Source organism: Lepisma saccharinum, chromosome 15 (assembly GCF_977018435.1).
Source record: "Lepisma saccharinum chromosome 15, izLepSacc3.1, whole genome shotgun sequence".
Taxonomy (NCBI): Eukaryota; Metazoa; Arthropoda; class Insecta; order Zygentoma; family Lepismatidae; genus Lepisma; species Lepisma saccharinum.
The window spans coordinates 75,898,620-75,922,756 of record NC_139243.1 but is presented as its reverse complement, the minus strand read 5'-3'; the positions used below and the strand labels follow the sequence as shown (position 1 = coordinate 75,922,756).

Below are 24,137 nucleotides of genomic sequence, written 5' to 3'. Positions count from 1 at the left end.
TAACGAAAATTTTATGAGAACTAACGGGAACTAACGAAAATCAATCGATCTGGATGGTTTTCGGTTCGAATTTGAATATGGGTCGAAAAAGTGTGAAGTTGGCCCGACCCATTTATTTCCTTAATAGTTTCTATGTATTTTCGGAACTAACGAAAATTTTATGAGAACTATCGAGAACTAACGAAGAACTAACGTCCTGACTAGTTTTGAAGTGGGCAACGCGAATGGGTCGGGCCAACTTCACGGGGGTGGTGTAGCTCACTGATCATTCATCCTTGATTACGGAGCAACTCACTATTCATGGTAAGCTTCATGTTAAGATGCGAGAGGTACTACATATGAATGGCAAAACACAACACTTGAGCTTAAACCCCTACAGACTGCTTCAACGTGGCTTAGTGGAAAATGGAATACCTGTCTGCACAGCAGCTGATGATCTGCGATGAAAGGCTATGGTCGACTGTACACTTCTGTTCAGAGAAACTGGCACACCCGTTTGAGTTCAAGTCCAGCTTCGTGCCTGGCATTACAGCCGAAGTAAGTGTTCAGATTTGGAGTTCTTTGTACTTTACATTTTCAAAGATTCTACAGATTGTTACGATGTAATAAAAACGTTTAAAACAATATGTTTCGTGATGATTACATGAAAAATTGTTATTTTTAATAATTTTACGTTCGTGAGTTAAAGTCATATGCAACTCACGTGGCAACCCATGTGAGTTATGTTTGACACTCAGCATATTTGTGTGTTTTTTTCAAGCATCATTATTATTTCTGAGTATTGTTATTGTTTCTTTCTGAACATTGAGTCTATTGTATCTATTCATCCACGCTTTTTATAGTGTTGGTATTAATTGTAACAACAACATCATCACTGAATAATATTTTCACGAAACATCTTCGAAATTTTGTTTTACTCTTCACGTAACATGTATGTTGTAGCATGGTAGCGTGAGTTGCCTGTGCACCAGAAGGCTCCCAAGGTAAAGAGACGTGTGAGTTAAATACGCTTCACGAGGACCCGGGCGTGAGTTAAATACAACTCAGTGGCATCTAACGTAGTAAGGTAAAGTTCCCCTTCCATGTAGCACCTTGCCATAAAGGCACATTAGGTGATGTGGGTGTAGGGCCCCACACATTCTCCATCTCGACCATTTTGGAGGTAATGTGATCAGCACCACGCTCCGGCCGACTTTACCTCCCAGGGATGATCCCAAAAAAAACCATCGATTTGAGGCTGGGTGAGCTCCGGAGCCGTTTTAACCGGGGACAAGACCGGAAAAATTCCGACCTTAGATCACGCACACCGGGAATCCGACCCGGGTCTCAAGCGTGGTAGTCAGATGCCACACCGACCATACTCTATCTCTAAAGCAAGGCAACGCATAGTGGCAGAGAAGGGGAGGAAGCGAGTGGGCAGAGCGAAGCAGTACGCGCTACCCTGCAGTCCCTCTGCACTCCCGTTTCCTCTCACGTGTTCATTGGTGGAGCCATCTCGCGTCACTACTTGCGCAGGGGACTTGTTTTCGCTAGTCTGCTCCAGAGATAACCGGGACAGAGCATAGACCACCGCTGCTCTTGAATCCTTCAAGGTGAATTACACAATATCCGGGAATATGTGGAGCAAGCAAACGAAAACAAGCCTCAAAAATTGAACACGTGAGAGTTGGAAGTGCATGCATGGAGGGGAAATACGCGGCTGCATCTACCAGCAGTTTGCATCAGCGCGCGCTGCTCTGCTCCGGCCACTCACTTTCTCCCTTTCTTTACCGTAGTAAGCTGCTTGCTGCACAGATGCCCGAGACGGAGTCTAGGTCAGAGAGTTCATTTATTTTCTGGAATCCTTCACGGTGAACTTGTTCAAAGATCCTATCGGTAAGATGTCTTTAGAAGAAAAAGATAAAATCGAAACCAGAAGTGTAAATCTACTGACGTCACCGCAGATGTTGGATTATTAATTTTTGAGGGGAAAAAAGGGCGACTCTTTGGTTCGGATCGAACTTTAAACTGTACGTCCAGTCCCGATTAGCCTATTTGTACATCGACTGAACTTAAAACCATTCAAAATAAAACAATTAGTTCCTCTGCTTCAAAGATTATCGGAACAGAGTGTACGTCTTCGAAGCGCTGGAGTTGGTAACTTTAGAAACAATGCGGTTGGCACACTGCAACGTCCTGGAGGTAAAAGACGACGAGGAGTTTGCAAGGAGCTTAGATGCGGGATTTCCCGGTCTTCCCGAACCCTTCCTTATTTAAGCGAGTCGGCGGAGTCGGCTCGCGGGTGATTAAGATGAATCCGGTAAGGTACGCAGCATCCCCAAGGACGGCCTCGCTCCGGTCGCAACTTCATTACATCTCTTCTCCCGGAGTCCCGGAGCCACGTCACAGAATATCCAAAGAGTCGGCGAACACTAACGAAAATGCAATTGGATTGGAATTTCAGGAATGCGCTGTCCTTGGAAACGTATTGTCATGAAAATCTCAATATGCTGACCAAGGCAGAAATTTACTTTATTATAAAACATAAACTAAACGTAACGTTTCAACCTTCTAGCAAGGTCTTCTTCAGACTCTGCACCAAGTACAAATGAAACAAGGTACAAAACAGGACGATTTATATACACAAACATTACTCCCCTCCAGACTATTAGAAAGTTGTTCTGGAACAATCTAGCAGGTGGCTTTCCCTTGTCAACTGTACTTTCACCTGAAAGAGAATGTGGTTGGACTCTTTATCTCACGCTCTATTTCCTTCATTCTTCTCTCATCTTTCTCTCTTGTCCTTTCCACTCTTTCTAACACCTTCTTCCATTCTTTGTTTATCTTCAGTCCCCCATTCCAGTTCATTGTGTCTTCTTCACCTTTCTTATCTATTTCCTTGGCCTCCTTCCATTTTCTCACTAGCATTCTCTTCTCCCTTCCTATCTGCTTAGCCTCATCCCACTCTATGTCATGTCCTGTTTCTCTCGTGTGTTTAAATATCGCATTTCTCTCTTAAGTCGTACATCATCCCTATGTTGTTTCAACCTGTCTTTCAGCCTCTTTTTGTTTCTCCTATGTACACTCTCTGACACTCTTTACATTTCACTTCGTAGATAAGCCCTTCCTCTTATTCCAAGCCACCTCTCTTTTTCTTTCTCTTCCTCTTCTCCCCTGCCACTTTTCTTCCTTGTTCTGTTTATGTCCAGTCTGTCCTCCTTCTCGTAGCCATTATTTTCCAGCTGTTTCCATAGGCTATTTATTTTGCCTTCTTTTTCACATTCTTTCGTGCATATTTTCTTGATTCTGTCCTCCATATTCTTTATAAAATTTCTGTTTTTTTTTTCTTTTTTTGTCATATCCCAGACAAATTATAAGTGTGGTAGACATTGTTATTTGTAATGCAAAGATACCAGTACACTTGGAAATAATAGTGTGTTTAAGAACGTGCCGTGCAGGTATTTATATTTCTCGTCATGACATTGAAAATAAATCTTACTGCCATTACTAAACGCGCAGCCATGAAAATAGGAGCTGGGCAGAATTGCGCCGTTGCCACATATGGGAAAAGAAAAGCTAGAGCGGGACAAAAGTCGCTGGTTCCCGCGCAATTTGTGGCAACGTCAACCGGGCTGCGTTGCCTAGTTCCAGCGTCAGACCGACCTCTCTTGGGGGCATATAGTTGTAATCCCGGATCTTTCGAGCAAATACTGTCAGCTTGTAGAGTGCCACACACGTAAATTTGCCGTTGCGTAGAAACGAATTTTCGTTTCGTCTCCCTCTCCCTTAGCATCATGTGTTCTACCCTGCTCGAAAACCTTCGCTATTGTTGCCACATTGTCATTCCATTCCTGGACACACTCGCGCAAACATCATTGAAAACAATTGACTAGCGCTCCAGCTCGCGGTTCCCACCGTTCGGTAGGGACGCTGATGTGGCAATATAGCACGGCGTAGTGCTTGCTTCTTTTATGCAGTTCATGTTCATTGGCTAGCTAGTAACTAGTGTTGCCAACTGTAATAATGAAGCACTATTTCTGTCACGGAAGGGGAAAAGGCAGGTAAAGTGGCGGTGAGTTTTGTTGGATTGGAAGCACCATATTTTTATTTTATACTAAGTATTTGACCGGTTTGACGTTGTGTGCGTGTATTGCGTGTGTGTATGTAAAAGTGTGTGTTTGCTAATGAACGTTAAATTCCATAATGCCTCCAGTTCTGTCGAAGTTGAAATCAAAAACCTTGCATAGCCAAGCTCGGGAAATTCTAAGCAACGTGCACGAGTTCATGAAGGAGGAAGCCAGTCATGGTGTTAGCATCCCAATAAAGCATTTTGGCAAGAGAGCAGCGAACAGCAGCAACAAATTGTTCATATTTCATAATTTTGGAATTATTCAAAATAAATAAATTATGTAGCCCCAACATTATTTCAACTCTGGCTCCGGCAAGTGTTCTTGTAGAAATTGCATAGAGGAGGCTGTCATTTTTGCTGCTTAATGCGATGCATATTGTTTTCTGTGTTAAAATTGCCATGCTTTGATGGGTGACCAAGTTCATAGCAGGGCCGGCGGAAGGGGAGGGCGAACCGTCCCATCGCCCAGAGCGGCAAAATTTGAAGAGAAGAAAAAAATAAGCCTATTGAAAACTGTGATCGAGCGAGATATTATTTTGCGCTGAATAGTATTGAAATAGCATAAGAAGTCTCATTATTTATTTTATATTTTGATGTTTTAGTTAGGAATTTATTGATTTTCAATTTTCCGTTGCTGCGTAATGATCGGGGGGGGGGGGTCGAAATAGAGCGGCATCTGCCGCCACCTCCCAGGGAGGCAAAATGACTAGCGCCGGCCCTGGTTCATAACAAAAGAAAAAGCCGCGCAGCTTATCGTCTAGTGGCAGTATATGTACTTGTTATTGTTGTGGAAGCCGGCATCCTTTGTAAATGTACAACAAAGGCAACCGACTGTCGCCGATCTCAGAGAGGAAATAATAATACTGCTTCAGGAGGAGTGTTATGGTGCAATTGTAGCGGTTTAACACGTTGGCATGTTATTATCTGCCGTTGCAGTTCCATACCAGTGTATACGGGTTTTGGGAGTGAAAAGTTAGAACGCCACCAGTGCATTAATGCAATGAAAAATAATATATATATTTTTTTATTTTGTTTGAAATCACTCAAATAAGGAATCGTATGAAGAAGTCTTCTATGCAGCATTTTTGGTAATTTTACTTATGTGTTAGTTCATATTTTGCGAATTTTTAGTCCATATGTATGTAGCTACATACAAAGCCACTTGTTAGTACATATTAATCCTAGTCCTGGTATAATGCATGACGTTTAAAACTCAACGTTAGATAGACCTGAATTCTCTAATTTTATTGTTGTACGTAACAGCTGTGCATCGGCGCACCGCAGCGATTTTTCTATCTGGTCCATTAGCAACACTGCTTCTTTAGTTCTGTCGCGCATTGCACGGCAGAATTATCTGCGCTGGACTCTATCACGTGGGTTACAAAGACCAACTCCACAACGAGATATTCCATGCTATTAAACCTCTCAAGACATGGGGTTGTGCTCCGACGTGGCAACAGCGCCAACTTCTGTCATCCGCCTAATTTCATGGTCGTGCGTTTAGTAAAGAGGGTAAGATTTTGATAGCCAAGCCAATCTTGAATATTAGCCTATAGAATTCCGGTCATTCCCCGTAAATTCCTATCTTCTTTGTAATAAATTTTCAGGCCCACATTTCGAAACAACATACATGTGCATTCTGATTCTGAAATGTCGAACAGAACGCAATAAAAGCTTTGTAATCAAAAGATCCCGGTGGAGGCTCATAGTGGTTCCGATCCCACAAGTATTATTTTTACTTGTCGTCTTGGGAATCAAACTTCCGATGGTGTAGAAAAACACATGAGTGGAAAGAGGTCAGGTTGATGGTTTTGCTTGTGGTGCGGAAAGTCGAAACTTTCATTTGATTGATTGATTTGGTGTTTTAAGTCCACTTTATGCACAGGATGGCTAATCGGGACTGGACCTACAGTTTAAAGTGGGATCCGAACCACTATGAGCCTCCACCAGATATCGAACCCGAGACCCCTTGATTACAAGGCAACGACGATATCACTGCGCCATCGGGGAAGCTCTAACTTTAATTTGATTAGCAGTAACTTAAAGTTGTTTCTCCATAAGAAATATACAGGGTTCGAATCCCGGCCTGGGCATGGATGTTTGTGAGTGTTCATTCATCAATTTCATCATATCATTCCATTCTTCGCAAATTAGCCAAAAGTGGCACAAGAAGCGAAGTAAAATAAAGCAAATCAATCAACCAATCCATAAGGAATACATGGGATTCTGTTAATACTTGTCCTTAATATTTTTTTAAATATCATTCAATTGAATTGCTTTAAAGTCCACTTTATGCACAGATAGGCTAATCGGGAAAGGACACACGTTCATTGGTCGAGCCTTCGCGAGTCACTATAATGCAGAAGGCCTTAGAAAGAGCGTTTCGCGGGCTAACAGCAGACGTCGCTCGCACACTATTGCCGATACTCTCGTGTCGTCTGCTCCTCAGCCGAACAAACAGGCCGAGGTAGCAAGAGGCAGAGGTCATTCACCCTTCCAGAAGGGTGCAGCGAGAGCTAGCTGTGGCAACCGGGCTCGCTCATTCGCGGACCTGATTGGTTCTCGCAGACACACCCCCATATTGTTGTCTGCTGTAAGCCCGCGAAGCGAACTTTCTAAGGCCTTCTGCATTATAGTTGCGCGGAAGTCGTGTTTTGTTCGCTTGCGGCGTCCTCCCGGGGCGATGTGCGATCCGAACGACTGTGCAATGTTCCTCCACCGGGTATCGAACCCAGGACTCCTTTCGAGCATCGTGTCTAGCTTCATAACCAACTTGAAGAACCGCTTCCACTTGCAATATGGGGAGAAATTCATACTCTCTTGTACATACTCCGTCCCAGCTAACTGTGGAGCAGGCAAACGAAAGCAAGTCTCTGCGCAAGTAGTGACAATGAACACGTGAGAGGAACGGGAGTGGAGTGGAAGGAAGCGTCTACTGCTTCGTTCTGGCCAATAGATTTCCCTCGCTTGTCTGGCGCTATGCGCGGCCGTGCTCCACAGTTAGCTGGGACAGAGTATAGTCAAGGTTTCTTTTAAGTAGCACTGCCCATTCCGACGATATTGAAATAAAGGCACAATTCGTATGAAATCGTCACTCTTCGCCTTGAGGCATGTGTAGCAATCTCAGTTCTATAATCTAAAGCCCAACATGCATACGGGCTCGTAAACCACTTAAATAAAAGCAGAATTAAAAATGGACGATTTCCCGCAAGCCGCCGCTGATATGAAACAGGGTTCCACTGCCTGTGTAATTATCACAAATCTCCGATAACGGAATACGTAAGAATTTCCGGTCGAACGGCGTGGTCGGGCGATCGAGCGGTCGAAGCGAGATGTCGCGCCGACCAATCAGGGACCAGAGCGTCACTCAATAAATTCCCCCAACACGTGATGCGGTTTACTAGCGAGTCGGGAGTGAAAATTGATTCTGAGCGTAACAACCGTCCGATCCAATTAACTTGCGGTGTTGCTGGGAGCTACCACGTTCGAAGCATAGCGAAGACGGGTTTCACTTATCGCACACCATATTGAACTCCGCTCCGCCCTCCGTCTTCTGACGTCAGCGCCCAGATAATTTCTGGAGCATGGCCACACATGAGAAGAAAGCGATGATGCAAACAGCTGGTAGCTACAGTTGCCTTTCCACCTCCACGCAATCCCGTTCCCTCTCACGCGTTCATTAGTCGTTGCCCTCTGGAGTCACTACTTGCGCAGAGATTTGCTTTCGTTCATCTGCTCCATACATTCCCGGTACAGAATATAAGCAGGATTGTGGTATGAGCCCCCCTTCCCCCCGGCACTACGGAGCACAGGCAATTTTTTATGGCACCTCCTTCAATATTTTCTTCTTTTAACATGATTTGTGATACTATTTATATCCTAGAAATTTTGAAATCAGGAAACGAAGAAAAACTCATTATAATATAATAGTCTTATGCTAGAGATGCGTAGTTTACATTTCTGATTTCAGAAAAAAAGTTTCATGTTTAAGAATATTTCAGGGAAGTCCCAGTTTGAAGAACATATCAAACCTTTTGAGACCCAAGGCCTTTTTCACAAGTAAGCCTCTAATGCCCGAGCCGATTTTGAGCAAAATGCAGAGTTTCAATTAAATGAGTGTAGATCGGAGGCTAATTGCCCTAGAGAGATGAGTGATATACCGTTGTACGCGAAATGAACCAGAGATTCAGACTATATGAAATTCTGCAAATTCGGCGTATATGTGGCGAGGGGAGGGGCTAACTATCAAAATTCCAAAATTTCGGAAAAAAAATTTGGTTCCCCCACCCTCCCCTCAAGAAAAAAGTACATGACAGTGCATGCACATGGAAATGATCGCTGACATGTAAGGAACACAAAAATATTTGCATTATTATCATATGACCAATGTAACTTGAGTTGTACCCCCAAAAGGAATGGTCGGCACGCCACTGATTCAAGCTTCAAAATGCAGCGGTACCTTGAAATGACTTTAGCTCAGAGACTATTTGCCCTGGAGTTATGAACGATATACCGTTGTACGCAGAATGAATCACAGATTCAGACGATATATAATTTATGCACATTCGGCGCACATATGGAGGGGAAAGGGGGGAAATCCCCTGAAAATACTTTTTTAAAAGTGATTTCTCCCTTCCCGCCTCCCCCCAAAAAAAGGATATGAAAAGTTCAAAATGCACATAGAAATTATCGCTGACATGTAAGGAACACAAAAATATTTGCATTATTATCATATGATCAATGTAACTTGAGTTGTAACCCCAAAAGGAATGGTCTGCACGCCACTGATTCAAGCTTCAAAATGCAGAGTTACATTGAAATGATTATAGCTCAGAAACTAAATGCCCTAGAGATATGAAAGATATACCGTTGTACGCAGAATGAATTACAGATTCAGACGATATATAATTTATGCACATTCGGCGTACATATGTAGGGGGAAAGGGGGAAATCCCCTCAAAAATACTTTTCTTAAAAAAAATGGTGTTTCCCCCGCCCCCGAAAGAAATGTCAAAATGCAAAATTTATGCAAATTTGGCGTATATATCGAGGGCGAAGGGAGAAAATCTCCAAAAAATATTTTAAAAATTGTCACTTCACCCAAAAAATGTCCTCGCACTTGGGCTCAAAACGACACCTACGCACAACATTCACGGACGAAAAGCTAGAACGCAGTGAAAAATGAGCGCCAATTCTTGCAGCTGCTTGAAATTCTATTTTTAGACAATGCAGGGTAACCCCTGTTGCAACTTGTGGACACTTGTGTTAAAAAAACAAAGGTTTCCTTCAGCGCGCTTCGAAATTCCATTCTCACAATGCAGATTCAACAACCAGTTTTCCCCCTCCCCCTCCCCCACCCCCTGCTTGCGCCCTCACGGAAAACTTTCATTTTGACATCGGATACTGATAAATAAGCTTCCTTGGAATGCACTCAGCAGGAGGGAGTGAAAAGCATTGCTTTAGAACAACAAAGCCGGTCTTCCTTTGTCGGCAAAAAAATGACCTTGAAAAGAGACGCAAAAGAGAAGTACCTTTTCTCGCCTTTCCCCCTCCATTTTAATGAACACAAAAAAATGCAAAAAAACATTTCTGTTAAATACATGTGTTAGGAACAATATTAAAAAAATCGAAATTCTAACCAAAAATAGAAAAGTTATAACGTAAAAACTACGACCTTGACACAGCGTCTCGATCGAGACGCTTGGGACACAAAAGGAACGTACTAATACTATTTCTTTGGCAAACAGAAATTCCAGCAGTGTGTTACCAGATTGTACAAGTAAGAGAACAAAAAGTTAAGAACAATTAATAAAGGAATAATACAATGGCAATTTGTTCTCAGTAGAAGAAATTGCAATTTAAAATTATTCGACTCTGCTTTAAAAAAAATAACATCATTGTAAATAAACTACGTATTACTTACTCATTATTGTAAGTAAAATTTACAAAATACCGATTTGTTGCCTTTAAGAAAAACCTTTGAATGGGGCCCTGGGCCTCTGAGGGCCCCCCCCTATCCTAGCCCTCGCTACGAGCCTGTTAGCGTTGATTGCTTTGGCTGGATTTTTTTACGATACGGAAAGTAAAGCTTTCCGTATCGTAAAGCTTTACTTTCCGTATCAGTGTTGGTAATTAATGTCTCTGATTACTATTGTATTAGCCAAAAATGGCAGCAAAGCGAAGTAAAATAAAGAAAATCAATCAATCATTACAGAAACGATTATAATTCGAGGGAAATGAGCAAGAAATTTTAAATTTATTTCTTGGTAAACTGGCAACAATGTGATGCGACTCTAATCCTGTCACAGGTCGCCAAAACTTGTTCTCTCTATCTTCAAGCTGAGGCTACTACCCCCCCCCCCCCCCACCTCGGAAACGCCTCTGATCGTCTTCCTGGTAAAGTTTCAATTTATCGAATTGCGAACTTTGGTATTTTATGTCTGGCACAGAAGATGAGGTTTAGAGTTTCACAAAGGCTTCTCAGTTTCATTTTCGTAAAAAGCACGTCGCTGTAAGCTGACGGAAGAAGAAGAAGCGAAGTATGTTATTGTCTGTGATCCTTCGACAAGGCCCCCCCGTGTCAGGAGCAGGCCGTTGTGTGACGAGAAAGGACGACGTTTATATCTTGGAGGGACGAGATGAGGACATGACAAATATCGCCCCGCAAGGCAGCGAGAGACAAAGGGAAATAGCAGAGACATCTGCCGGCAGTCTGAGGAAACAATGTTAAAGGTTTGCGCGTGGGAGTTGAGAACAACATAGGTTGTGGTGGAGATCAAAATAATTTTTCCACCTCAAGAGATCTCGAGACTAATGAAAAAGTAAGATCAAGGATTACTTTAAAGTAACAATGCAGTTAGACTCATGACAATGTGTGACGTGCACTTCCCAGATTCTTGTTTGTCCGCCCTGAAAATGTTGAGTCCTGAATTCATAAATCTGGTAGCATAGCACTCCAGTGCCAACAGAGGGAATATGTGAATCAAGGCCGCACATGACGGTAGAGAATGGGAGAAAGCGAGTGGACGGGCAAAGCAGTGCACGCTGTTGCAAGCGGCTCATAGCTGCAACCGCGTTTACCCCTCCATGCAATCCTTTTCCCGCTCACGTGTTCATTGGTCAAGCCCTCTCGAGTCAACTACTTGCGCAGACACTTGTTTCCGTTCGCTTGCTCCTCGGACAGAGTGTACTGCATTGATTGAGATTTACAACAACGGGACATTTTTCATTGTTCATTTTTCAAAACTTTCGTGAAAAATATACTAAATATCGTGTTTATAGTTAAAAATATGGCAGTAATTTCGTGAAAATTTCGTGGTAATTTTTAATGCCATGCCCAAATGAAAAGGGGACCTTTACTGTAGCGGCGTTGTATCTAATCGAAGAAGGTAAGTATGTTTGCCGATAGATGGCGCGGTGCTTGTCCCAGTTTGCAGGTGTAGCGAACGGCTTCGCTTGCTGTTTCCTCAGTTGGTGAGAGTTGTTTTACGCGGACGGGTGCATTATGGATGCCTCCAGATCAGCGCAGAGAGCTGTAATCCAATTTCTTCGCGCAGAAGGCCGGAAAAGTGATGCTCAGTTTCTTTTTCGACGATTAAGGACCTCTACTCATCGACTGGCTGGAACTGGATGAAACAGTGAACTCTGAGCGGTACTGCAACACGTTGTTGAGGCTTAAACGTGCCATCAAAAACAAGCGCAGAGGTAAGCTCTCGAAGGGGATAGTGCTGCTCCAGGACAACGCTCGACCTGCTGAAAACATTTCAATGGGAAGTCCTCACACATCCTCCATACAGCCCCGATACTTCCCCATGCGACTCCCATATCTTCGGCCCCTTAAAACATTCACTGAAAGGTCAACGATTCACTTGTGACAAGAAAGTGCAGAACATCGTGGAAAACTGGATCCATCAGCAACCCAGGAGTTTCTACACTGAAACCATCCACTCGCTTCCTACGCGCTGGGATCAGTGCATCAATATCGATGCCAATTATGTGTAGGTATCATGTTCAGGGGCGCCGACTTGTCAAAATTATGGGGGGGGGGCTCTGATCACTGAAATAAATTAATGAACGATTCACTCTCTCACTTTTTTAAGTTTTGGCCTCAGCGTTCGGAATCTCGTAAAAAGCCCATGAATTCCTCAAAAATATTAAAATTGTCATTTACAGTTCGAATGCAAAATGTCAATTGTTCACGGATGGATATGTCACAAGTTTCGTCAACCATAATAGCAAAATATTCGCGCCTTTTAATATCTGCTACCACGGAGCGCAAAACAGATCTCCCTAATATATCAATGATCTTGTTCTGAATATCATGTGAGAGCCATTTGTAGCCCGAACGTCCCAACCACTCTCCTAGTTCATGCACATCTTCTTATGAAACTCTTTTTAGTAAAAATGTTAACAATACTCATAATTATATACTTAGTATATAGTAATAGGGGGGCAAAGGCTAAATGGGATTTCTCGACCTTGAGTCAAAAACCCTGATGGAACTGATATGCAACCTATATCCAAACACCATACGTTTGGTGCAGTGAATTTCGGTGAAGTCCGGAGGGCTCATTTAGTCAAATCCACTCTCCTCACCTCCTCGTTGGGCCCCCCTGGGATCTTTCAAGATGCGAAAGAGAGAGTGGTGTGCGGAAAGCAACGGGAAGCTACCGCATATATCTTTTCCCTAGAAAAACTGCAATCATGATGAGTCATTCCAAGGCAAAATATTCCGGACGTAAACTAGCCCCCCATTCGGATGTCCGGGAGGGGGATGTCTGGGAAGGACACGTTATGACAAAGGACACTGATGGGGAAAAGAGAAGCAAACAGAAGGTAAGATTAAGGATTGGAACGTGGAATGTCAGAACCCTGTTACAGTCGGGAAAGCTAGAAAACTTAAAGGCAGAAATGAGAAGAAACAAAGTAGATGTTATGGGAATATCAGAAGTGAGGTGGGAACAAAATGGTGAAATAGTGAGTGATGACTTCAAGATGTTTTATTCTGGAGGTGATCAACAAGGAAACCGTGGTGTGGGAATAGTGCTAGGACCACGTGTGAAACATAAAGTTATAGCAGTGCGTTATGTGGATGACAGGATTATAATGGTGAAACTTCAAGGAAAGAAGAAAGACTTAGTGTTAATTCAAGTGTATATGCCACATAGTGGGTTGTCAGAAGAAGAAGTGGAGGAAAACTATGAGAAGATAGAGGAATTGATGGAAAAAGAGAGAAAGGGTTCGTGCATTATCGTAATGGGTGATTGGAATGCTGTAGTAGGAGAAATGCAGGATGGAAGTACAGTAGGAAGATATGGATTAGGCGAGAGAAATGAGAGAGGGGAAAGCCTGGTAAATTTCTGTAAAAGAAACTCCCTAATTGTTGGAAACACACTGTTCCAACAACATAAGAGAAGGAGGTACACCTGGATATGTCCAAGAGATTGTAAAAGATACCAGATAGATTACATACTGGTACAAGAAAGATTTCGAAATTGTTTGAAAAATGCGAAGACATTGCCAGGAGCTGACATTAATTCAGACCACATCTTGCTAATAGGAGAAATCAATCTTACATTGAAGAAGATAACCCAAAACCAGGTGAGCAAGAAACCCCACTTAGAGAAGCTAAGGGAAGAAGACGAAAGACAAAAATTTGCAGAACATTTCCAAGGAAACTATAATAAGTTTAAAGCTAGTTGTAACAATAAGGATGAGATGTGGGATGGAATAAAAAGCTGCTTACAGAAGGCAGTGGATGAAACAATAGGCTACAGGGAAAGGAAAAGTGCAAAGAAACCATGGATTACTGAAAGTATGCTGGAAAAAATTGAGGAACGGAGAAAATGGAAGAATGTAAATACAGAAGAGGGAAGACACAATTACAAGATACTGAATAACCAGCTAAGAAGAGAAACTGACAGGGCAAAAGAACAATGGATGAAACAAAAATGTGAAGAAATTGAAGAACTGGAAAAAAGAGGAAGGTATGACTTGATGTATCGTGAAGTAAACTGCTTGGGCTTCCAAAAGAAGAAATGGAAAACAATGTGGATGATAGAAGACGAGGAAGGATGTGAAATCACAGACAAAAAAGGAATATCGAATGTGTGGGGAAAGTACGTTGAAGAGCTCTACCAGAAAGAGAATCGCCCAGACAGTCTGAATGTAGAAAATGAAGACGACGTGCCTGACGATGAGAAAGGATACTATATCCTGAATGAAGAATTTGAGCAAGCACTCAAAGAAATGAGGAATGGGAAAGCAACGGGTACTGATGAAATTCCTGTTGAACTTATCAAATGCCTGGGAGATGGAAAAAGAGAAATACTGCACTTATGCAATGAAATCTATGAGAAAGGGGATTGGCCACAAGATTTCACGGAGACTGTTTTGGTACCTCTGAAGAAGAAAAGCAATGCCAGAAAATGTTCTGAGTACAGGACAATCAGTTTGATATCTCACTCGGCAAAAATTCTTCTAAGAATTCTGAACAGACGCCTATACTCGAAGGTCAGTGGCGAGTTAGAGGAAGAACAGTTTGGTTTCAGGAAAGGAAGAGGTACAAGGGATGCAATTGGTTTACTGAGGACCATTGGGGAAAGATATTTAGAGAAAGGAAAGGAGGTGTTTGTAGTATTTGTAGACCTGGAGAAAGCCTTTGATAGAGTGAATTGGGTTAAACTTTTAGAAATTCTGAAGAAAATTGGTGTAGATTGGAAAGAGAGAAGACTTCTAAGCAACTTATACATGAATCAACGAGTTAAAGTGAGAACAGGAGACGAAATGACAGAAGGCTGTGAAATTGGAAGAGGAGTACGACAAGGATGCTGCTTATCGCCTACTTTGTTTAATATTTATTTAGAAGATATAGTGAAAACTTGTTTCCAGGGCACAGGAGGTGTCAAATTAGGAGGAAGAAGAATAAACTGCATAAGATTTGCTGATGACATGGCATTATTCGCTGAGGATGAAATAACCATAAATAGTATGTTAGAAGAGTTAAACAGCAGCTGTGAGCAGTATGGGATGAAGATTAATGTAAAGAAGACAAAGGCAATGGTTATAGGACGGAAACCAAGGAATATTAATGTGAGAGCAAACAGTGAAAGAATCCAGCAAGTGGATAGCTTCAAGTACCTCGGATGCACTATAAGCAGTGACATGAGCTGCAACCAAGAAGTGAAAATGAGAATCGCAATAGCAAAAGAAGCTTTCAATAGAAGAAAAAATGTTTTTTGTGGACCCATGGACATAGGTCTAAGGAAGAGATTAGTGAAATGTTTTGTGTGGAGTGTAGCACTATATGGTGCAGAAACCTGGACGTTGACAAGAAATGAAGAGAAACGACTCGAAGCTTTTGAAATGTGGACATGGCGAAAAATGGAGCGTGTAAAATGGACGGACAAGGTAAGAAACGAAGCCGTACTGAAAAGAGTTGGTGAAAAAAGATCTATACTGGAGACCATCAAGAAGAGGAAAAGAAACTGGTTAGGACACTGTCTAAGAAGAAACTGCCTGCTAAGAGATGCCTTGGAGGGAATGGTTGAAGGAAGAAAAGTCCGTGGAAGAAAGAGATATCAGCTTATGGATGATATTAAATTAACTGGGTCGTATGCTATTACGAAGCGTAAGGCGGAGAACAGGGAAAGCTGGAGATTGCAGTGAAAAACCTGCCAATTAGGCAGAAAACAATGAATGAATGAATATAGTAATAAGTCATGTGTTTTGCTGTCCCTGGTCATAGCCCCCCCCCCCCCAAAGTTGATGGTTTAGTGGTCTCAGCCACCCAAAGTTGATGGTCTAGGACATTTCAAATGTGTATTTAAAGTTAAGTTCATGTGGCACAATTCAGAGTAAACTTTACAAGAGAAGCAAAATAATACATTAGATCCTCTTAAGCAAAATTATTTGGGGTGCTGTGCCCCCACATCGTTAACATTGGGGGTGGCTCGAGCCCCCCAAGCCCCATGGAGTCGGCGCCTATGATCATGTTACACATTAACTGTAATTCACATATTATGTAATGGGCATACCTACATAATGTTACTAAATCAATGAATGATTTTATACAAGGCATAATATTTGCAACATTTATGGTAAAATAAGCTTAAAAATAGTAAATAACAAATTTCACCTTCTGAAAATCAGCCTTACTCAGTTATACTTATATTTAGAAAAAGTGGAGTGGGGGAAGGAGAGTTCTGAGAGGCGAATGAATGGTGAGGGGAACAAAACGTGTTTCAGACTTCTGTGGCATTTGCCTGGTACCAGTTACTTTCGAAGATTCTTCCTCCGTTGATAATCATCGGTAGAAATGCGAAGGGGAAACCCAACAGAATAAATAGAAGTTCATGCCTTCCATTACTCTTGCAGCTAGAAACGAATGTATTTCTAAATAAATAGAATGTTCCAAAGAATCAGGAAAACCCAGTCACCTGCACATAAAAAATAATAGACTTTCGGGTTGCTGTGCTTTTCCAAATGATTTCTCCTACCTTTGCAACCAACGTCTTCAAATCGAATATATTTCTTAAGAAGACATTTGTAAAAAAATTCCATTTTTCGTTTTTATCGTAAGAATGAAAATGTTCGCAGAAACGGTCAATTTTCGCGAGAATACGCGACAGCCGGAAATCAGTCACATTTGCGATAAATCGTGCATATACCACTTGCTGCATCTCTCCGTTACATTTCACGTTTATCGCTAATAACAAAACAAAAAAAAAACCGGCCCTGCTTATATTGCCACTCTAGTTCACAGGAGTTTATTGCAAATGCCTAGTTTTTGCACTCCAAAGCAAATCAACCTAATGAAGTCACATGTAGATTATTGTTACGAGTTTATTCATTGAATGAAAGAGTAGACTTAACTTCGATGTTCAAAACGAGATTACATCAAACAAATGAAACGCAATTCTCTTCGGATTGAAAGTCTGGAGACCTGAAATTCAATCTCGTTGGCAAAACAGACGCCTGGAAAGAAGATTGGTAGACGAGTTGGCGTTAATCAAGGTTGCCAGGTGTCTTGGTTGGAAAGACAGAGACAGGCGTGACCTTGACTCTCGACTTAAATGTTCGGAGTGACATTTGAACGTCGTTGTTTGGTGTTCATCAGGAACTTGTTTCAATGTTTCAGTTCAATGCTTTGTGAATCCAATGCTAAAGTTTAAAAGGATTAAATTCGAAGGAATATGTTTTACACAGAATAAGTAATAGATGAATAATGAGCATTTCAAGTTTTCTGTGCGTTCCAATTAGCAGGTTTTTAAGCAAACCACGTTCCATTGTCGAGTACACTGTCAAAGAAATCTATGAAAACAAGACAAGGCAACTGCATTAAGAAAGCAAAACTCTGCATAATAAGCCTTGAAGAAGAGTTAAATCAAGCACAAAGTTTCAAGTATCGAAGTGTTACAATCAATAGTAATGTAAAAGTAGATGAGGAATTAGCACAAGAATAAAGAACAAAAACATTATATTGTTCCATAAATAAAGTATTGTCAGGGAAGAAGGAAATAAACCAAAAAACAAAAATGAAAGTTTACAAATCAACTTGCATACCAACATTCATATATGCAAGGCTGTACTAAGCCCCGCGACAGGTTAAATTTGCAGCAGGTTTTATGTATTAATACATGCGAAAACGGCGTTCAGCATCTCCCGTGCCAGTCTTGCCTCAACCGCCGAGCTATTCACATCACAGACAGTGAGAAAATCAGCAGTACTGCAGCGGAACTATATTCTGCTCGTACGTTTGTGTGTATATATGTGAAAATTTGCTAACCTGTCGCGGGGCTTAGACTATATACGGCGGAATTCCCTCTGGTTAACCTTATACTGATTCCACGTCAAATCACCCAGGCCATGCAGCACACCGATTTAGATTTTCATGAAACTTGGTGTATTTGTTAATACTAACAAGGTATGAACACATGCAATTTTTTTCTTCTCTAGACGGCATAGTTACTGAGAAACAGGAGTGTAAAGTTTCAGAATTTTGCACGGATCGGTCATTGCCGATGCCATGGTGGTGGCCTACATTGCTTAACAGAGATTTCTCAGAGTCAAATCGATATATCACTTTAAATTTTTTTTCTAAATTTCGTACATATGTTCCATTTAAAAAGTTGTCACCAAGATTCCTTTGCAGTGAGAGTCAGACAAAATACTGTATTGTATATAATGTTGATTTTTTTGTGTTAACGCTTGACGTTACTAAAATTGCATTATCACTAAAATGCACTGCAGTTATCATGCCATGTTTTTGAAAATTGAAGCTTAAAGTATGTTCTAAAAGGCTATAGAATAAAATTAGTGGCTTTCTCACTTCTTCTATTGATAAATCTTCACAAAACAAATTTTATGTACATTCATATGGGTTATTCCATGCCATTTTTTTTCATCCCGACCGTTACAGATTTTCATGGTAGAAGTCATCAAGTAACTTACACACGTAAAATTTCAGCCCTCGGTAATACACGGTATTCATACAGCAGGCACAAACCTTATAACAAATGAAAAATTTAAGTGCTTACAAAGTCAAATAAAACAATTCATAACTTTGCTTCCAATTACGGCATAACTTTCATCTTCGGCTTGTTTTGAAACTGAGAGAGCATAGGTTTCACAAAAAATATCTTTAAATGAAAATATTGACATTTTCACTTCAAGGTCACAGGATGTGACCTTGGAGAATAAAGTACGTTATACAGTTAAATGCAATCTCAGTTTGGTGTATGTTTCATCTTGGAATGACTTTCAAAGAGGAATATAAAAATATCTGATAGTAGTATGCCTCATTCAATGAAACACCATACATTAATTTACCCTGTACTCTATGGTATTGCTGGCCTCCCCGATGGCGCAGTGGTAGCGTCGTTGCCTTGTAATCAAGGGGTCCCGGGTTCGATACCTGGTGGAGGCACAAGTGGTTCGGATCCCACTTTAAACTGTAGGTCCAGTCCCGATTAGCCTTACTGTGCATAAAGTGGACTTAAAACACCAAATCAACCAATCTATGGTATTGCGATCCCTGCAGTATTCAGGGCAAAGCATGTGGCATTTTCGGCTACCAATGAGGCTCGTACAAGTATACAGAAAATTCAAGCACTTTAGGTTGGAACACATCTATTCTCAACAACTTTTCCTTTTTCGTTATGTGCACTAATAACGGAGTTCAGGGGCGTATATTCTAGGCTAGCTAGGCTATCTGCAAAGCCTGGGGCGTCGAGAATAAAATACAGGGAAAAAGATCAGAAATTGTAAATAAAATTATTCATATCAGTGAGATGAGGATGGTGATTCTGGAGTTCGTAATCTGATTTCTTATGAGTTGGCAACCAGATTTCTTATGAGTTGGCAACCAGATTTCTTGAGTTGGCATTCTGATTTCTTAAGAGTTGGCAACCAGATTTCTTATGAGTTGGCAACCTGATTCATTAGTAGTTAGTTAACATATTTCTATTCATAGCCTAGGAGCTAGGAGCACGTGACATAGTGAGATAGCCCAGAGGTTGGACTCAGTGTACGCCACTGACAGAGTTACCTATGTTTCTTATGTATTGTAGTTGTTTTCCCTGTAGTTCCATTGCTCACCGCTAGATGGTGGCAAATTCAAGATGGTGCTTTCTGGAGCTGAACTATTTTTTTGTGCTACATTCTGATAAAACAAAGAGAAGTACAAATGGTAAAAAAAAAGGTAAAGTGCTCCCCTGTGCTTAGCACAACGCCATGAAGGCGTATAGGGGGTGTGGGGGTAACGCCCCACACTTTCTTGATCCGGTCGTGAGTGGGGGTGATGTGATCAGCATCACGCCCCTGACCGCCTTTACCCACCAGGGTTTCCCCCAGGTACCCATGTTATTCGACTCTGGGTGGGCGCCGGGGCCGCTTCCATCGTTAGAAAAGTTCCCGGATTTGAACCGGCCGGGGATCGAACCCGGGCAGTCTAATGTTGCTTCGTCACTAAAAATTAACAAATTCACGAATGCATCTTCTCTCTGCTGCAATTCACAGCAAAAGTGGTGCTGCCTCTCTCTGTCTTGGGGATATACCTTTTACACTAACTGCTGTCGGTACGGTTTCATACACATTGTTTTACGCACAACACTCCACAAGTCATTGGTGACATTCCCAGCTCACATGAAGCTCCATGTGTAGATTTCCAAGGCTATGTGTGAACGTTTGTACCTCACTCGTTCAGTGTCACCTTCACTCACACCTGGCCGACCACTTCTTACATTCGCACGCAAGCACCCGGTTGTAACAAATTTCCGATGCTAATCGTAGATTGCATTCCTGCTTGGTGCTTCCTACCTGTAATTGCTCCTAAATCTTCATTGGACCTTCTGTAGCACTCTGTTTCATCAAAATAGAGCACGCAATTTTTTTTCAGCTCCAGAAAGCGCTAGCTTGAATTTGCCACCATCTAGCGGCGAGAAATGAAACTACAGGGAACAACTGCAATACAAAAAAAACTTACGACTACTTGTTCAACTAATGTGGTGTGTCACTTAGTATAGTTCCCTCACAATTAATTTTTGAAAGTGTTATTGGACTTTATGTGCACCCTGTATATAGGCGTGTGATATGTATTTCTACTCTTATCATGGACATGTAAAATAAGAATTGAAGTACGAATTCTAACGTAACAACATGTGGTTAAATATGTAAAAATGCGTCACGAATAAGGAACTTCATTACACAAAGGCTAAAGGTCTTTTCCATTCTTACGGCGGCCAGTCCTAGTTCTGACAAGGGAAGTGGGGAGCTGGGATTACGCCGCTCCGCAGACCAATCAGATAACAGCAGTGGCGCCGAAGACACGAGGCGGCGGAAAAAAAAAGTACTACGTGAACCTCGTTCTACAGGCTGCTGCGTTTCTTATCGCGCTGGATTGGTCTCTTCCCCGCTCCCCACTTCCTTTGCCAACTTATAGGGCGCCCGCCGTAAGACTGTAAAAGAACTATAACAGAAGTTTTTGAAACAGAATCGAATAAAAACATTTCGAATTGCGAGTTCGCTTCACACACCATAAATTATCAAAATTCAAAGATTTACTATAAAAATCTCTGCCACTTACCTCTGCTGTGGTCCGCTGGTGCTGAATCCACAAAGCTACTCTTCACTACAAAAACGCACAGCACGGCAACAAATAAAGCTCTCATGTTAGGAGAAAAGTCGGTCTGTTGGTTTCTGGAAAGAAAATAATTTCATATTAGGCATACGTGAAATACAAGCGTTTCTATGATATCATAATTCTACTTTGAAAAAGTAGCTGTACTCTACATTTGGGGCAAGCAAGCTGAGGGACTGGTTTGAACAGTAGTAAGCAGAGTTGTTCAAGGTCCAGGAATTTTAAATAAATTCAATTCCGGTCCAGGAGAGAAAATCAGCAAGCCTAAATGGGTTCTGGACCGTAAAGAACCTTTTTTCTGAATGAATTTAAATTCGGTCCAGGAACCTTTTTTCTGAATGAATTTAAATTCGGTCCAGGAACCTTTTTTCTGAATGAATTTAAATTCGGTCCAGGAACCTTTTTTCTGAATGAATTTAAATTCGGTCCAGGAACCTTTTTTCTGAATGAATTTAAATTCGGTCCAGGAACCTTTTTTCTGAATGAATTTAAATTCGGTCCAGGGACCCTTTTTCTGAATGAATTTAAATTCGGTCCAGGAACCTTTTTTCTAAATTAATTTAAATTCGGTCCAGGAACAATTTTGAGAATGAATTTAAATTCGGTCTGGGAACAATTTTTCTGAATGAATTTAAATTCGGTCCAGGAACCTTTTTTCTAAATGAATTTAAATTCGGTCCAGGGACCCTTTTTCTGAATGAATTTAAATTCGGTCCAGGGACCCTTTTCTGAATGAATTTAAATTCGGTTCAGGATTTTTTTCAGGAAGAATTTAAATTCGAACTACAACAATAAGGGGGGGGGGACCCCCGAATGTATCCTAACCTCCACCCGCATACATTCGAGGGTATGCGCATGTCCCAGTGCCTCTGTGAAAAAAACTGGGACGGCAGTTACTCGATTTACGGTTCACCCGTTATTGTTACGCTCCATTACCTTATTTGAAATTTGCATTTTACATAAATCTGGAAATAAAAATTTGACACACTACACACACACACACACTAACAATGCTCTCTACTGGTTTCAGATCCATTGTATAGTGGACAATAAGAGTTCTAGTAGTGTTCACATTCTCCGCTAGATGTCAGGAATGAGTAATTATGTAACTAAAAGGAAAAAATTGAGCACGTAATGTGAATAAATTAAAAGAGGATTTAATAAAATTAGGAAATATTTTCAGGAATTTTATATACTTAAATCTGTAGAATGTTGATTAACATATTCTTTCTGAACCTGAAATATTATTTCTAAGCTTGCAAGCGAAAACTAAAATAATATATATTTTAATGAATAAGTAAGTTGACTGCATCCAATAGATCGGAAGTATTTTGTCCATCCAAAAGAATGTATATTACATGACTGTCGGATAAAGAACCTGACCAATCATGTCCTTTGTTTTAATATATTATATTTGTGACCAATTATTTTTTGTATTTGTAGTTATGTTATTTAGCGTCATTTATCTACAACTTTGACTTGGCGCGACGATGAGAATGGGTAATAATTGGGTGAATATGATGAGTGGGGGAGGCGGATCTTTAGGTAAAACATTTCTTTCCTTGGTTCAGAAATCAACCATATCTCGGTAGTAGTGATGATGGCCGTATGGATGCAATGTAATCTGCGAAATCTTATTTCACATACAAATGCATAATTTCACTTTTAGCACATAAAACACACATATTTCTAGGGAAAGATCATAAAATTTACATTTTCTAGACATTCGAATCAAAATTAAGTTCCCGAATTATTTGTGTAAACGCATATTTTGGAGTCTTTACATAAAATAGTTGGGTACTTCAAGATTCATTGAAATATGGATGTTTACAAAAAGATTTGGGGTTCTTATCTGCAAATGTAAGCTTTTTGTGTGGCGTGACAGAAAAACTGGAAATTTCCACATAAATGCTTTAGGAAATAGTGAAGGACGTTAGTGCAGTTGAAAGGAAATTGAACTCTCTATCAGGGACAAACTTGCAGGTAGTTTGAGACAAATTTCGAAGAATTTCACAATACAAGTCACTGTTAAGAGATCATCGGCGTACATTTTCGATGGAAAATTTGGTGATGTGCTCTGCTGATCATTGTAATCAACAGAATGCAACAAGCAATGCAACTGTCACTTGCGAGTATCTATTTGTTTGTTGCCAGAATCTTGAATGAAAATATTGTTGACATTTAGCCACTTATTTCCCCTGTTTTTAGAACATAAAAATTAAATATTTTTTCAGTACCTAAATATCAGCTTCCTAATAATGAGACATTGACAATATTCTCAGGTTTTAACGCTCTCGGCCACTGGCAATTTTCTTGTCGAATAAAATACGACCATGTGACGTAACTTTGCCCGAGAGTTATAACTGAAACCAGGGAGTCGTAACGTACCCAATTTGCGTTACACGTTACGTTCCATTTTGTAGGAGGAAGATTATGGTTCAACTTTTGGTACCCATGTAACGTAACGAAATGCAATATATTATAGATTGACGTTACAAGGAACGTAACAAAATGTATTATGGTAGATATTAACGTTATAAAGGAACGTAACGAAATGAGCACATTGGAACATAACGTAATATGCAATATGGTATATACTACCGTTACGAGGAACGTAGTAACGAAATGCAATATGGTATATACTAGCGTTACAAAAACGTAACGAAATGCAACATGGTAGTAAATAACGGTACATAGGAACGTAATGAATGCAATCCTCCGTAACGGAATGAAGTGAAAGGCAATATGGTTAACTAACGTTACATAGGAATGTAGCAAAATGTAAACCACTGTAGCGGAACGGAACAAAATGCAGTTGGGTACATACCATCTGCATAAGGAACGTAAATAAATTCAGTATGGTAGATGTTAACGTTACAAGGAAAGAACAAT

General features: G+C 40.9%; 1 protein-coding gene across 2 annotated transcripts in view; it reads right to left on the bottom strand.

The window, feature by feature from the left end:
• The window catches only part of LOC145999753 (uncharacterized), a 515,710-nt gene that overhangs the window by 269,583 nt on the left and 221,990 nt on the right, over window positions 1–24,137 (bottom strand). For both annotated transcript variants that reach the window (XM_083137044.1, XM_083137045.1), the window contains exon 2: window positions 21,192–21,304. In XM_083137044.1, the coding sequence (XP_082993170.1) occupies window positions 21,192–21,276 (85 nt within the window). In that variant the 5' untranslated portion in view covers window positions 21,277–21,304. The remainder of the gene's footprint in view (window positions 1–21,191; window positions 21,305–24,137) is intronic.